General features: G+C 55.3%; 1 protein-coding gene across 1 annotated transcript; it reads left to right on the forward strand.

Annotated features, from left to right (window-relative positions):
- Nucleotides 1–407: 407 nt before the first annotated feature.
- On the forward strand, nucleotides 408–15,485 carry ISX (intestine specific homeobox; the record flags this gene model as incomplete). The annotated part of the gene is made up of 4 exons (XM_081311451.1): nucleotides 408–612; nucleotides 13,159–13,310; nucleotides 14,549–14,665; nucleotides 15,246–15,485. The coding sequence occupies exons 1-4, from the start codon at nucleotides 420–422 to the stop codon at nucleotides 15,483–15,485; spliced, it is 702 nt and encodes a 233-aa protein (XP_081167577.1). The 5' UTR covers nucleotides 408–419.
- Between the last annotated feature and the right edge of the window lie 512 nt (nucleotides 15,486–15,997).

Consider the following 15,997-nt stretch of genomic DNA (forward strand, 5'->3'; position numbering starts at 1 on the left):
GCTCGCCTTTGTCTCTTCATCCTCCCCGGGCTGTGACCTCAGGGACCCTGGCCTGGGCTGGTGATTGTGAAAGCAGCCACCTCTCAGACGACCCCAGTTTGGCAATGCTGCCTCCTGTGACTTCAGGTTGCTGAGGGCTGAGGGCCCAGGACGCGGACCAGCTGGCCTTCCTGCAGGGAGCCACCCTCTTGGTCCCGGGTATATTTGGAAGTCCATGGAAGTCCCCGCCGTCACAGGATCGTGCCTGGATCATCCAACGGGAGGCTCCCCCTTCTGCAGCTCCACCTGCCCTCTGGGTCCGGCGAGGCTCAGAGAAGGAAGCACGCCACCCTCTGTGGGCACCCCCCTGGGCACACGGAGCCCGCCACACACAGCTGCCCTGAGGAGGCGCCACGGGGCGCCCTGCTCTCCGCAGGGACATGGAGGAGAAGATCTCGGGGTGTTGTGAGGCCCCCAAGAAGCTGGGCCTGTCCTTCTCCATCGAGGCAATCCTCAAGAGGCCCATGGAGAGGAGAGATGCAGCCGGGTCACCAGGGGCCGGTGGAGGGAGCCCCGGGCAGGCAGCGGTGGAAAGTTCCAGGCTGGCAAAGTCCCCGCAGCACCAGCCCCCGGGTAAGTGGCTTCCGATCATTTCTCTCCGTTCCCTGGGCTCCGAGGCCCAGCTGGGCTCCGGCAGAGAAGGCAGAAGGCAGGGCCCTGATCTCAGAGGGGCCCGGGTTCTGGGCTGGTTGCCATTTATACCCTCCAATCCGACCTGGGACTGGGTGCTGGGTGCAGAGCTCCGGGGCTCCATGTTGCAAAATGCAGGGACCAAGGCTTGCGCTTGTCACCAGCCACAGCGGAGAATGCTTTTGGCACTTACTGGCGATGTGGCGGGCACCGTCCTTTAGTTTCAGTATCATAACTAGATAGGAGAGGACACTCACGGGAGAGCTGGACAGTGTCCCCAGGTTATCTGAGATCAGGGCCTGGCTCAGCTGTCCCCAAGTCCCTGCTCAGCCGGGCTCATGAGCTGAGCTGGGCCCACATGGCCTCCAGTGGCTGAAGTTTTGCCCAGCGTCTGCCCTCTCTGATCCCTCTGCCAGTGGCCATCCCAGGGAATGTCCTATTAACAGTGACCAGACAGATTTCGGAGCCCTCTTCAGAGCCTGCTTGACAGGGGGAGAGGTGGTGCTGGGCCGTGAGGTGGACACACACCTGCTGACAGCAGTCTAGGTGTGGGTCTCTGTTCTGCCCTGACCTGCTGTGTGTCCTCGCGAAGGTCCCTGTCCACTCTGGTCTCGGCTTTACCCTGGGTGAAATGGCTAACGAGGGAAGAAGAGAGTTGGCACTGGTGACATCTTGAGGGTCACTTGAGTCTGACAGGCCTCAGCCCTGAGCCGCTCACAGGAGGCTCCCATCTCTCCCCCCCTTTTCACGCTTAAATCCAAGAAGATGCTAGAAAGGGAGCTCAGGGGCCCTTGACATCACCCCTGCCTTGAACAGAGCACCGCCCCGTGGAGCCTCCCACAGAGGAGGCTGACGGTGCTCAGCTGCAGGCAGGGGACCTGGAGGAGAGGTGCTGGTGGCCCTGTAGCTGGGCTGGCGGTGGGAAAGGGCCCCTGGCTGAATTTTCTCAGGTTCATTAACATCTTCCCGGCGACCGGGTTTTCACAGAAGCAGTTTCACTGAGGCTCCAACCCGGGTCTCTCCTGCTGCTTCGGTGTGAAACCCATGACCACCCTGCGTGTCACAGTGACGCAGAGAGAGGAGACAGGCCCCGTCTCTCCTACCAGGACGGCTGCCCCTCCCGGCCTGGCAAAGGCTGGTGGTAGAAAGGAGGCCATTCTCCCGAGGCCTCCGCTGAGGACTCAGGCAGACCATGTCCTCCTGCTGCACCCAGAGCAGACCCTGGGAAGCTCTGGCCATGACATGGGAGGGTGCCCCGCGACCATCACAGAACTTTCATGGCCACCTTCGCATAAGAGCCCCACTTTTTTTTTTTTTTTTTTTTTTTTTGGTGCTGGGGATCGAACCCAGGGCCTTGTGCATGCAAGCGCTCTACCAACTGAGCTATATCCCAGCCCCCGCCCCATTGTAATTTGAAGCTACCTCCCCCACTCTGCTGAAATTCGATGTTCCAGAAAGCTTGGGGATGGTCCCACTGGTAGTTTTCAAGGTGACACTGATAGGCACGCAGGCAAAGAGGTTTCTGAGACAGTTCTGTAGTCACTTTTACACTAATCATAGAGAAGCTGTTGGTGACAAAAGGCGCCGTTATCTATCTGTAGTCATGATGTGAGGATTCTTTGCTTGTTTGTTTGTTTGTTTGTTTGTTTGTTTTAGTTGTCAGTCACCTTTATTTGTATGCGGTGCTGAGAATCTAACCCAGGGCCTCACACATGCTAGGCAAGCGCTCTGCCACTGAGCTATGACCCCAGCCCTGTTTGTTTGTTTAATAAGTGTATTTATTTGAGCAAAAAGAAAAAAGTCTATGGAGGACTTTTTTCAAAAATCATAACATACACAGGTGCAAATATGTCAGACAGTCCAAAGGTAACTTGCAGAAATGGCAGATGATCTAGGCTGGCTGTGACGTGCTGTGCAGAGGGGAGGGATTTGGGAAACCTGGCCTTGAGGCCCAGATCTGGCACCGACTCACAGGGAGACCTCGGGCAAGCCCCCTCCCTCTCTAGGCCTCAGTGTACCCCGAGCTGGGCTATGGGCAAGGCCCCTCCCAGCTCTGACCCACCCTGGCTGATTCAACCACAAACCAGCTGCTGAAAACCTTAGGGTGATTCCCAGGTGGTCATTTTCCACCTGAGGAGGAGGGCAAGCCCTCCCAGAGCCCCTGGCCCAGCCAGTGTGGGTGGCTGATGGCTGATGCCCCTCCCATCCCCTGTCCTCCTCCTCCTCCTTCCGTGCAGTGCCCCTCAGGGAAGGACAGCAGGACTAGAAATAGCAAGGTCCTTCTGCTCCAAATCAACGGCAGAGTCAACTCCTCTTTGTCTCTCATTCAGCATTTACGGGGCCACATGGAATGGCTCACAGACACCCCCTCCCATCCAAATGACGCAGGCGCTTATAAAATTGCAGCCTCTCGGGCCCAACCTCCAAAATCTGACTGTCCTCCAGGGTAGGACCCAAGAGCCTGTGTTCTAAGCACCGTTCTCAGTGGTACTGATGTGTGGTCCACGGTGACTCTTGGAGGAGGTCTGGACTCAGAGCAGTAAAGTGACTTCTTCCAAGCCACAGAGCCCATACGTGCAGGCTCTGAGGTCAGGCGGACCCTCCAGGCTCCAGGGCTGACCCAGGACCCGCCGGCCTTGTACCTCAGGCCAGGGACCCAGTTCCTCCCCCCATCTTCTCATTCCCTTGGGGACCCTCATGATGGATGGGTCCAGCCCTCCCAGGTCTCAAGTCAATGGGGACATGCAAGAGGCTCTCCCCATCTGAGGTGCTGAGCCCCGCTTCCCACTCTCTCCTCTTGGGAGGAAAGCCCCCCTGAGTCCCAGGACCCCCAAAATCCTGCGACTCAATCAGGAGGAACCTCCTTTTTGTACCAGAGACCCAGGCCTTGAAGAGAGAGAGCTCATTTCTGCGTCTCCTCCACTGATGACCACGTGCAAGGAAGTCCCCACACAGGGGGAGGGGAGGGGAGACAGACCTGGAGGTTCCCGCCCAGCAGGAGCACCTGTGGGGGTGGCCAGGCCTGGGGGGAGTGCACGGGAGTCCCCTCACCTGCTCATGAACCACCTCATGAGTAACTGCTGAGAGCCTATGTGAGGCCAGGCTGGCCCTGGAGAGGTCGGGGGGACCATAGGGGGGACCACCCAGGGGCACAGTGGGCTCCTTGGTGTCTGAGGAAGGTCCTGTAGCAGGGTCAGCTGGCAACCTTAAGTTCTGGTGGCCAGATGATCTCTGTCACAATTACCTCTGCCATCGGAGCCAAAGTGTCTGAAAACCATGGGTCAAGGAATGGGTGTGTTTGTGTTCCAATAAAACTTTATTTTTAAAAAAAAAAAAAAAAAGGCCACAGGTTAGATTTGACCCTCCTGTTGTAGCTCATCGACCCCAGCCCCTGACTCATTAGCATGGCACGCAAGGTCCCTCCCAGGCTGACCTTCTGGCCCCCAGGCTGACCTCCTGTCACACACCCCTGCCCTCATGGCCATCCCTCGAGGCACATGGCCTGTCCTCTCATGTCCAGATCTTTTCTCCCTTCCCACGGCCCACGGCTCCTCCTGCCCCTTCCTCCTCTGCACCCCACACCAGTTTTCCATGACTATGGCAACACGTCGCCATGAGGGAGGGTCTCAGGACCCAGAAATCGGGGCCTGACCACACTGCAGTGGGTCAAGGTCAATGTCCTCCGGAGGCTCCAAGGGCAGATCCAGTCCACACTCCCCCTGGCCCCCAGCAGTGCCAGCCGACCTCAGCCCACTCTGGCTGTGGAGCATCTGTCCCCGTCTCCACACTGCTACCCTCTGCCTGGGTCTGTCAGGTTGTCCTCAAAGGACACCAGTCCAGGATGAGTGCTTCTCAACATCCCTTCATTACGTCTGCAAAGATCCTATTTGCAAATAAAGTCACACTCACTGTCACCAGGGGTCAGGTCTCAGATGTCCCTTGGTGCTCCTCACCCACTCTGCCTTCCCTTGCTTCTTGGCCCCTCCTTTGCCTCTTCCTTCTCTCTGCCCCCCCTCACCCCACCCCCCATCCCCCTCCTCTTTCTTCATTCCTCTTCTCTCTCCTTTGTCTCTTCTCCTCCTTCCCTTCCCTGCCTGGAACCAAGCTCAGCTGCTCTGGGCACCGGGAGAGGCAGCCCTGGCACAGGGCTGAGGCTGGAGCCCATGGGGCACCTGTCACCTTGGGATTATTGGCTCTGGCTCTCAGACAGGAGACTGAGGCTCTACCAGAGCAGGCAGAATGCAGAGCTGAAAGTTCATCAGTGAGGTTTGATCCCTTCAATGGACTCCCAGTCCATCTCCCAGTCTCCGTCACAAACTAACCTGGTCATGGGGACATTTCATCAGGGCTCAGGGGCACCTGGAGGCTGGTTCTAAAACTGAGAACTCTGTGGGAGTTCAAGAAAGTCCCAGGCCTGGCAACCCTTGCTTGCAAAACTGCATCTTGTTACTGTGGGTCCCCCCAAAACAGACCTGAAGGAATGGATGTGAGCACAAGCCATTGGTCTGGGGTGTTCAAGGGAGACCAACAGAGAGGTAGTGACATAATCCAACAAGGGAAGGCAGAGTGCACGGGCGTGTCAGTACAGAAGTGACTCCATATGAGATGGAACAAGAACTCACAAGTCAGAAACTCACAAAGTTCTGACCATAGAGACCAAACGTGGAGGTCGGAAGTCGACCCAGAGCACAGAAAGTTTAGAGTTGATGAGCAGGACCCCAGAATGTCAGAGCTGGGAGAAACCTATGAACAGAGGAGGAAGCTTAGAGTGTAGCTATAACTTGTGTGTGTGTGTGTGGGGGGGGGGGGTAGCAGGGAATTGAACCAGAGGGGCTTAATCACTGAGCCACATCCCCAGCATTTTTATTTTTTTATTTAGAGAGAGGGTCTTGCTAAGTTGCTTAGGGCCTTGCTAAGTTGATGAGGCTGGCTTTGAACTTGCAATCTTCCTGCCTCAGCCTCCTGAGCTTCTGGGATTGCTGGCGTGCACCACCACACCTGGCTTAGCTAAGATTTTAATTTGATTTACCCATTGCATATGTTATCTGAGCATGCAACAAATACCTGCTGAACCTCTTGAGTGCCAGGCATGTCTATTGTTAACAAATCATGCCAAAACTTACTGGCTTAAAATAGTACTTAAGTGGGTGGTTCTGGCTCAGAGTCCCTCATGAGATGGCATCTGGGGTGCAGTCATCTCAAGGCCGGACTTGAATAGAGGATGTGCTTTCAAGATGGCCCACACACGTCGCTGATACTTGGAGCCAGTCGTTGGTGGAGGCCTGGTTTCTCCCCAGGCAGAGGTCCTCACATGCTGCTTGAGCATCCTCACAACATGGCAGATGGTGTCTCAGCTTGAGCATTTCAAGAGGGAGACAACCAGGTGGCATCCATTTTCTCTCAGAGCTATTTATTTGTGCTTTGTATTCCAAAAGGAATGGGGAGCCATTTGGGGGCAGGGGGTGTTAAACAGGAAAGTGTACAATGGTCAGTATTAATGAGAACACTGATTTTGATTGATAAAAATTGTCCTAGGTTAGCTAAAATGGAAAGGGGAATGTATTGCATTGAAGAAATTAAGAAGCAGTTTTCCAAACTAAGCCACAGGAAGGGCAGGGGGCAAAGCAGGGTTCAGCCGTGATGGGACACAAACCCAGAGCAGCGTCCGCCTGTCCAGCTGCTTCCCTGCCTGTTGCCTGGACTCTCACTGCCAGCCTGCGTCCTCCAAATGGCTCACAATAGCTCCAACGTCATCCCCAAGCTCTCTGAAGTCCCAAGTCCAAAAGGCCCCAAGGAGGGACCCACTGGCAGAGCTTGAGTGAGGTGTCCACCTCCAACCAGCCAGCTGAGGCCAGAGGGTGTGGCTGGGACAGCTGTGGCGAGTTTGGACGTGATCTGGAATCTTCTTCTTGCTGGTCCTCTTCTCCCCTGGCATTTCTTACCATAGAACCCTTGTACCTCTTCTTGGGCTGGTTTTACTTTCCATATGTGGACCCCCCCCCCAGCCTCTTTCTATACCAGGGTGTGTCCTAATGAGGTCTATTCCCCCGGACACTCCTGGGGAAGAGCCACGGTTAATAATTGGTGGGCCGGAAACGGCTCTTCCCCCTATTTGCAAGGCCCTGTGACTGGGGTCTCTGGTATCTCTGGCGCTGTGACTAGGGTATCACTGCTCGCTCAGGGATGGCCTCTTGTGGGTGTTTCAGCAGAGACAGCTCCCTGCTGGTAGGAAGGGTAACAGACATGGATTCTCCCAAGGAAGAAAAGCAAGTTCTATGACCCTTCCTGTGCTCCACCCGGAAACACCCTCCAGCTACACAGTTCACCTCAGGGAAGAGCAACGCTGCTCTTTTTTTAAAAAGGGAATAAAAAGAAAAAGATGCATACGTGTGAAAATGGTGTGTGTGTCTGTCTGTCTGTGAGCACATCTGCTCAAGTCCTGAGTACATGAGGAAGCCACCAAGCCCCACACGGCCTGGAGAGTGCCACCAAACCAGTCACCCTGGGAACAAGACCAGCGCGTCCAACACTGGGCGCTTCTCCATTGTTTCTTTTATATATATGTATATTTCTTAGTTGTAGTTGGACACAACACCTTTATTTTATTTATTTTTTTCTTATGTGATGCTGAGGATCAAACCCAGGGCCTCACACGTGAGAGGCGAGTGCTCTACCACTGAGCCCCAGCCCCAGCCCTCTCCATTGTTTCTCGTGATTTCTTCTTTCTCATTTCTTTCCACCTTAAGCTTTTCTTTTCTTTTTTTTTTTTTTTTTTGGTTTTGTTTTGATTTGTTTATTTATGCAAGAAATCCCCACTTATTAAAAAAAAAATAGAAAACACACAGAAAAGCGAAAAGAAAATGTGACCATAACTCTGGTAATAATGAGTAATCATCACTGTTAACATTTTGATAGAAGATAGACCCTGAAGATTGTTTTAAATATGGAGGCAGCTTTGTCACAAGCTGAAAGTCAGCACGTAAATTTGAAATAAAGAAAAAAAAATACCTGTTTCCACTAGGAGATTCACACTGGCCTTGGGGAGAGGGGACAAAGCTTTGCAGGCTCAGGAAGTCAGGAGAATGGGCAGGTGGGGAATAAAAGGCTGTGGCCAACGTGGGGGGATCTAGAAAGGTCGGGTAAGACCGAATCACAGAAATGAGGGGTGGGGAGGGCAGATGGTTCTAGAAAGTTAGCACAGGAGAGCCTGGAACGGCACACCAAGGAGTCTGCCTTCTGCTCTGTGGGATCAAGGGAGCCGGGGGGTCTGTGGCCCCAGCTCTGGGGAAGGGGCCAGCACAGGTCAGCCCTGGGGAGACTCCTGGCCCGCACCCGCCTTCATGTGTCAGGAGGTGTCCCCGCTGCAGGACGGTGGTGAGCACACCCTGGTCTCCCTGGTGACCCCACTGCCTTCAGAGACCAGGGCTCAGTGGGAAGGCCCCCCAGACCTCCAGCTGTGCAGCCAGGGCCAATCAGCAGACCGCGGCGAAGGAGCTGTCAGGGTGGGCGCCAGGCCCAGGGAAAGAAGGGTTCATAATTAGGTGGCCTAACCACCTGTGTAGACTGTGTATTTCTTATGATCGATGTGCTAAATGGCTCAGGTTTAATTAAGTTCTGCTGACTTGTTCCCTTTGAAGGCCCACTGAAGTGTGATCACAACCCCCACAATTAATAACAGGAGAGAAAAAACATGAAAGGGGTGGCAGGTCCCCGCCGCCATCATCCCCTTTCCCTGCCCCGGGGGCCTTGGGCCAGCGGCTTCTCAGTTTCTCTGCCAAGAACCCGGTAGGGAGATGCTGAGCCTGGACGCGGGACCTTCTTGCTCTTCATCCAGTGTTCCTTCAGGACCTCGCCTGTGGCCAAGAGTCCTGTCCCCAGGAGGCAGCTCGTGTTTCCAGGGTTTGGTCTAATGAGGTCCCTCTGGTTCCAAAGGTCCCCGTGCAGATCTGTCTTCTCTGCTCCCTGTCCCCACGGTGCTTTCTGCCTTCTCTCACCTGCTTCTCTCTCTTGTGACCCCTGTGGTCTGTACATGAGGGTCAGCCTTCCTGGTCACCTCCTGCAGTGTGACGGGAAGTCTAAGCGGCTGATCTTCATCCTTCCTGAGCCGTCCCCTTGGACACTGCTCTTCCCCCTCCCAACCTGCCCTGTGGACCATGTTCAGGTTGACTCTGCTCTGAGTCACCATCCAGAGCTCCTGGACACCATCCCCACCCCCACTGACATCCTCCTCCCTGGGCACAGGCACAGAGATGAGCTGGTCACTCCTCCCTGGCCTTCCCTATAATCCGTTTCCCCAAGGCCATCAAAGTTGGCACTGTGCCCATTGAATAATCTCTTTCCTGGATATTTGTGGCAATGAGAGGATATTGTAACGGAAGGATGAACTTGAAGTTCAACCCAGAATATGACTTTTTCAAGAATCTAATGGGAACTCCAGTAAGGCGGAGCTGTCCAACAGAACATTCTGAGATGACGGAAATGGTGCATATCCAATATGGTAGCCACCAGTCATGTGTGGCTGACAAGCTGTGGCGAGTGGAACTGAGAACCTGGATTAGATCTGATTTAAATAGCCACTAACAGCTGCCACGGTCTCTAAGGAGTCCAATCTTTCCCAAGGTCTGGCCTCAGATCCTAACCTCATTTCCCTGACCCAGGTTCAAGTCTATCTGTCTCTTGGCCTTCTTGATTGGCCTTCTCTCCAAACAATGGTTGGGGTGCTCCACCCACTGGGTGTGATCTCAGCCCTGGAGTCTGCCCCCATGCATGCTCCTCTTTATGCTTCTCTGGCTTGGGGGTGTTCAATCTGGAATAACACCCCAGGTGAGGGCAATCAGTATCCACTCTTGACACCCCAGGAACCTATGGCCAGTCTGGGGGGAAGGGCTTCAGCACTCTGAGTCCAAATTGGGGCTCAGCCTCCACCTCCCCTTCAGTGAGGCCGTCACTACCACGTTAGACACATACCATCATCAACTCTCAAAGACAAACACTTCTCCTAAGGAGGTGGATTTCCAAAGCCAATCAGACGCCATATTGAACTGTCCTGTGACCTGCCAGAGCCTTCCTCCAAGCCATCAGCCATCAGGTCATTAGGCAGAGTGGGGTTTGTATCCTTGCCCTCTCCATCCCGCCTCCCCAGGATGCTCTTCTAGCCCTGCTGGGGGTGGGGGAAGCCACACGCATCTTAACAGCTGCTCCCCCAGGAACATGAATGGAAGCTTTGAAGTAATTATTGTATTGAGGAATCTCCTCTTAGTCACAAACTCCAGTTTGCCCAAGTTTCCTTCTGGGAAGACGGAGGTACTAGCTCAGCTTTGTTATAATCTACCTCCAATTTCACACCCTATGTCCTCCATGTTGTCTTATTGCCTGTATTCTGGTCCTGCACCCCACTTTGACACACAGCATCCCCCACCCCACATCCTGACATTTCCAGGGGGATTTCAACACCATGCCCCACAGCCAATCTGGGATTGCTCCTCTGTGAATGTTTTTCAACTTCCTATAGAACTGCACTCTGTTGTTGATGAGCATCTAAAATGCTGAAGGGTAGGTGGATGGGTGGGTAAATGGGTGGGTGGATGAGTGGATGAGTGAGTGGATGGATGGATGGATGGGTGGATGTGTGGATGGGTGGGTAGATGGGTAGATGGGTGGTTGGGTGGGTGAGTGAATGGATGAGTGGATGAGTAGATGAGTGGATGGATGGATGGATGGATGGGTAGATGAGTGAATGGATGAGTGGATGGATGGATGGATGGATGGATGGATGGATGGATGGATGGGTAGATGGGTAGATGGGTGGATGAGTGAATGGATGAGTGGATGAGTAGATGAGTGGATGGATGGATGGATGGATGGATGGATGGATAGATGGATGGATAGGTGGGTGGGTAGATGGGTGAATGGATGAGTGGATGATTGGGTGGATGGATGGATGGGAGGAGCCCAGCCTGTTCATGCTGCACCCCTGCAGACAGGCCCTCAGTGCCTCTTCTTGGTACTCAGAAGACTCACTAAGCTCCTGAAGGGGTTAACAGCTGCCCTTTGTCTCTACATCACTTCTGATTGGCCTCAGCCCTATTTCTTAAGCACACCATCAGCTCTAAACATAGAATATATACATATATAATATTTTTAAATTAAATTTTAAAAGCAGGTGGAGTTGGGGAGGGGAAGGGAGAGAAAATGAAGGAGTGGCAGAGATCAGACTCCTACCAAAAGTGGCTGAAAGCCAATCGCTTTCTCTGACGGAAAATAATGTTTAAAACCTCACTGTCGTTCACTCTCAAGGATCTTCTAAGAGTCAGCAAAAGTGATTAAAAATATGTTAAATATGATAAAAACTGAATTACAGCCAAGCAGGGGAGGTAGCGGGGAGTGAGACCGAGAACCCACCATGAGGTCCCACTTCCACTGAGGTCACTGCCTGGTTGGTTCTGGAGAGGAAGGCCCCCCGCTGCCCTCTTCCTCCCACCCTGAAGGTCTTCAGAGTCATCCGCCTGGAGAGAAGGAGGACCCTGGGAGGTCGGGGTGGACTGGCCTTTGCCACTGGATCATTCAACTCCTCTCCCCAACCCCAGTCTGCAGATGGGGAGAGTGGGTCTCAGACAGTAAATAAAACGAGGTCCAGGTGGCAGATCGGAGTGAGCACGATCAGAACTCACGTCCTTCATAGCAACCAAAGAAAAAAAATGCTAGTTGATCTTTTCAGTTAAGTCAGCCCCATTTTGTGGCCTGTGCTCCAATTCATGGCTTGTGGTAGTTTTACCCCTTACTTGGGGGAAGAAAGTGGGCCGGTGGGAGGCAGGGACCTCAGCTGGAGCTCAGACCCCCACCCGCTGTCTGACTGAGACATCTGACCTGTAGGCCACTTCAGACCCACATGTCAACTGTCTTCAGAACCTGAGTTCCACATTTATCCATGCAGAGCCAACGTTCCCCAAGCTCCGTGTGATGCCGATGTCCCGCTAGTCTGATGCCTCCCTGCCACTGTGGGCCCCTGTCCTGAGAGAGATGCCAGCAGGCAGGTGTGGGCCCCCTGTCACCAAGGAGCGTGTCCTCTGGGCTGAGTGTGGGTCACCTGGGGCAGGGGGACCTAGGTTCTCCTTCATCTGGAGCAGCTTTTCCTCACAGGAATGAGGACGGAATCAGGAGAGGCCAGGAGATCATCTAGAATGGTAGACGCCCCCGGCCCCACCTCCCCCGGGGCCGGCAAGGTTGGGAATTGAGGTGACCATAAGGATGAACTCAGGTATCGAAGAGTCTGTAGAATTGGATTATAAACAAGTGAGAATAGGTGACCCCAGGCCCATGGGACTGTCAGAGAAAACCCCAAAGTCACAGGCTCGCGGTGGTGTCCCCACTCCAACAAGGCAAGGTGCGGGGTTGGCAGAGGGATGGAGGCGGGGCTGGCCGCATGAGGGTGTGACCAGTGCAGCCACACGGTCCCTGTACCCAGAGGGAGGCCCCAGAAGTGGGGTTGATGGCTGTGTCCACCCTCTTGGAATCCTGAATAGTTTTCTGTCAGTGAGTTCAGTGGGTCATGGCAGCGTGTGCCAGGGGCTTGGAACTTGGCACCTCGACTCTGGATCAGTATCCTCTGGCCACCTCCTGCTGCCTGAGGATGGGCTCTCGGCCGACGGTCCCTTGCCCCACCCATAATGCTGCCCTCCCCGCCTTGGGAAGGGGCTGGCACGGTCTCCAGGAAGGTCAAGGTCAGGTGCAGCGTGGCAGGATCTGGCCAACTTTCCTCCAGGGGCATCCATATCCTCAAGCCCCAGGGCCCCTCTGAGGGTCTGCACTTACCCCAAGAAAACACGTGCTCAGTCAGGGGGGCAGACCTCACACCACGACAGGTCAGAGAAGGAGAAGAGCTCTCTCTGCTTTTGGAACAAAAGGGGTCCCACATTCTCACGTCGTGCTGGGTGCCCCTGAGAGAAGGGAGGCTGGACAGGCAGGTCGGGCACTGGCGGGGCCCACCGCTGCCCAGCGGGGCCTTCGCTGTGTGGACCAGAGTTGGCACGCTCCTCTGTCACAGGCCAGATGGTGACTATCTTAGTCTTTGTGGCCATGTGGCCCCTGTCGTAGTGACAGTGCCACTGTTGTTCAAAAACAGACGGGGCACACATCAGGGGCTGGAGCTGCGCTCAAATAAAACTTTATTTAAAAACAGACAGTGGGCCAGAGGCGGCCTGCGGACCACAGTGTGCTGTCCCCTGCTGCAGACGAGGGGAGTCACTGAGGGTATCTGAGCGGCACAAAGGCACTGTTCTAGAGACTGTTCTAGAAGGTGGACTGGGGTTCACCATCCAGTGTGGATGAGATGGGGTCAGCCTAGGCAAACTTTTAAAACACCAGGGGGACTAGGGGAGAGAGAAGGGGCCCGGACTTGCAGCCGGGGTTGGAAGGGCAGATGGAGGCCGCGCAAGCCTCCCCGCGGTGCTGTCCCAGGACTCCTGACACAGCTGACCCTCTCTCCTGCAGAAGAGAGGAAGAGCAGGCGCAGGGTCCGCACCACCTTCACCACTGAGCAGCTGCGGGAGCTGGAGAAGACCTTCCAGCTCACCCACTACCCCGACGTCCACGTCCGCAGCCAGCTGGCCGCCAGGATCAACCTGCCAGAAGCTCGGGTGCAGGTACGGCACCTCCAGCCCCAGCCCCGGCAGGGACCGCGGTGACATGCTGCGTCCTGAGCCCCTGGGGGTGCCCCTTCTGGAATTTTCCACTGGCTTCATCTCATTGGCCAAATACTATTTTCCAAGCACTGAAATCACCATCTGATGAGAAATAAGCCATCGTTATAAGACGGTTTCTCTCCTTTTGTGGGGAGCAGATGGAGGGAGGCCGCGTCCGGGCCTCTGCTGGTCCCGGCCTCTTCCTCCCCACGTGCTTACGCTCCAAGGGTGGGTCACCCCTGCAGCCTCGTTCAGAAACCAGGTTTTGACAGTCCAGGCCAGGGGATGGACAAACTTCTGTGAAGGCCAGATAGTGACGACTTTAGTCGTTGTGGGACACTCACAGTGTGGGGTCCGTGGCGAGAGCCTGGTTAAGCACCGACAGTCTCATCTGCCCTCTGTCATCTCTTCCCCCAGAGTGTCTGGTACTTCATCCCCGGTTACAAACACAGCCACTACCTGTCACCAGCGGGTACCTTCCACCCTTTCTCAACTGCAAACAGGCCCACACACAAGGTCCTGCCAGATTCAAGGGTACCCCGTGGGCACTCTCTCTAAAACAGTCTCCCACGTCATTCTTCATTTTCAAAAACCAACGCAATGCACAGGTTCTGATTCGAACTCCCAACCCGGCCCAGGCCAACTCTCCACTCTATTCCATTCCAACTCCTCTTCCCCTGGCTGAGGCCCACCCTGCCTTACCCTTCTCCTCTTTCCCCACCTGAATCTGCCCTGAAGCCTAGAATTCAACTCCCACCTCAGAGCAATCATCAAGTTCACATGGTCATACTTCAGGACCACTGGGTGGGTTTCATTTGTCCTGCACAGTATTTTAACACTTAGAAGCTTTTACATAAAGATCAACATTTTCCCCCTAGAAACTGGTTGTGTCAAAAATACAGAGCTTAGGTTTCCAGGTGTTGGCTGAGGCAGGAGCTGAGAAGCTGCCCCCTTTAGACCACAGCCCCCTCGATTCCCAATATCCCTCCTGCATGGTCCCCACAGCCCTGCAGGCACCAAAGACCACAAACCAGGTCCCCTCTCAGAAAGCTGAGGTCCAGATCCAAAGAAACCCTGCATGCATCTAGCTTATAAACTGTGAAGTGCGGACCCGGGGGAGGGCTTATAAACTGTGAAGTGCGACCCGTGGGAGGGGTCATGAGGAACTCCTTCATGCCTCTCCACCTTCCCAACCACAGATCTGGTTCCAGAATCAGCGAGCCAAGTGGCGGAAGCAGGAGAAGACCGGCAGCCTGGGCGCCCTGCAGCAGCTGGGTGAGGCCGACGTGGCCCTGCCCATGAACCTGGACGTGGCTGTGAGTGCCCTGGTCATCAGGGCGGGGTGGAGGGACCACCACCTGGGGACATCCCAGCCAGCCCCGGACGTGAGGAAGCACCCGGGGCCGTGAGAAATAGCACAGGCAAGGAGGCTTCTGGAAGACCAGCCTGGGGGAGTGGCTGGCCTCTCCCCGTCCTCATCCCTGAATGGCGATCTCCTTCCTCCAGGGGTGGACGGTGGGACTTGCACGAAATTTCACAGCTACATATGTTCTGGGCATGCACCAGGCGCTCATCTGGGCAGTAGAGCCGTCAACACAGCAGACAGCCTGCCCTGCCCCAGGGACACAGGTGTCTACAGCCACCGCGAGGCTCCGGGGTGGAACTTTTTCATGCCCCTATTTCTTTTGCTGCTGCAGAGACCAGGATCCGACTCATGATTCTAAGTGGCAGAGTTAGGGCTGTCCCCTAGCCCAGGGTCATACCCTCCTTACAGGGACCAGGGTCCACACAGGACTTTCACTGCTGAGCCAGGAAGTCCCAGGCCACGGGGAAGCTGGGAGGTGCAGGCACAGCCCGGGGTTAACTCACCTCTGTCCCCGACCTCTCCTCTCACAGGGCTCCGTGCTGACACCCTCTGCTCTTCCCAGGCTGGCTCCCCCCACAGGCTGCTACCCACCTGCTCAACGTCAGCTGCCCTCTGCCTGGGTCCCTGCCCACATGGCCCTCCTCCCGCAGCACCCGGGGGAGATGCCACCCTTCCCGGGTCCTCTGCTCCAGCAGACCTGCCTCCCCGCCCTCGGCCTCCTTCCACCTCCGCACCCCAGCTGGGGCGGCATCTGTGCCACTTCAACCTAGGAACCAGAGACCCTCTCTCTCTGGTGACAGCAGGCGGCAGAGGGTGCCCTGGGTCTCAGGGAAGATCCTGTTCAGCTGTCCTGACCTGCCATCGGAAGGGGGCACGGGCCTCCGCAGCAGGGTGGACAGCAGAGGACCACACTCGTCTCTCCAGCCCAAGTTGCTCTCCTGGTGCAGAAAACAAGCTGAACGGGAACGCGTAGGGGGTCCTCTGGCACCTGAGCTTCCTGGAACTTGCTGTGCCACCTCCAGAAGGTCACTTGTCCTCTCTGGACCTCATCTGTAACATAAAGCAGTTGGACAAGATGATTTCTGGACACACTTCTCTCCCTTCCTTTGATGAGGCGAGCCACAGTGAGCACCGAGGCAGGGAGGAGGCCGCACGCAGAAGTGTCATTCCTCGTGCACTCATTCAGCATGCGTCTGTCGGGACCTCCTGGGCACCGAGAACACGGAACTGGACTCGGAGATGAACGACAGGGGCTGTGCCCCAGTGGGTGGAAGGCTGGTGT

Source organism: Spermophilus citellus, assembly GCF_964194105.1.
Source record: "Spermophilus citellus genome assembly, chromosome: 10".
Taxonomy (NCBI): domain Eukaryota; kingdom Metazoa; phylum Chordata; class Mammalia; order Rodentia; family Sciuridae; genus Spermophilus; species Spermophilus citellus.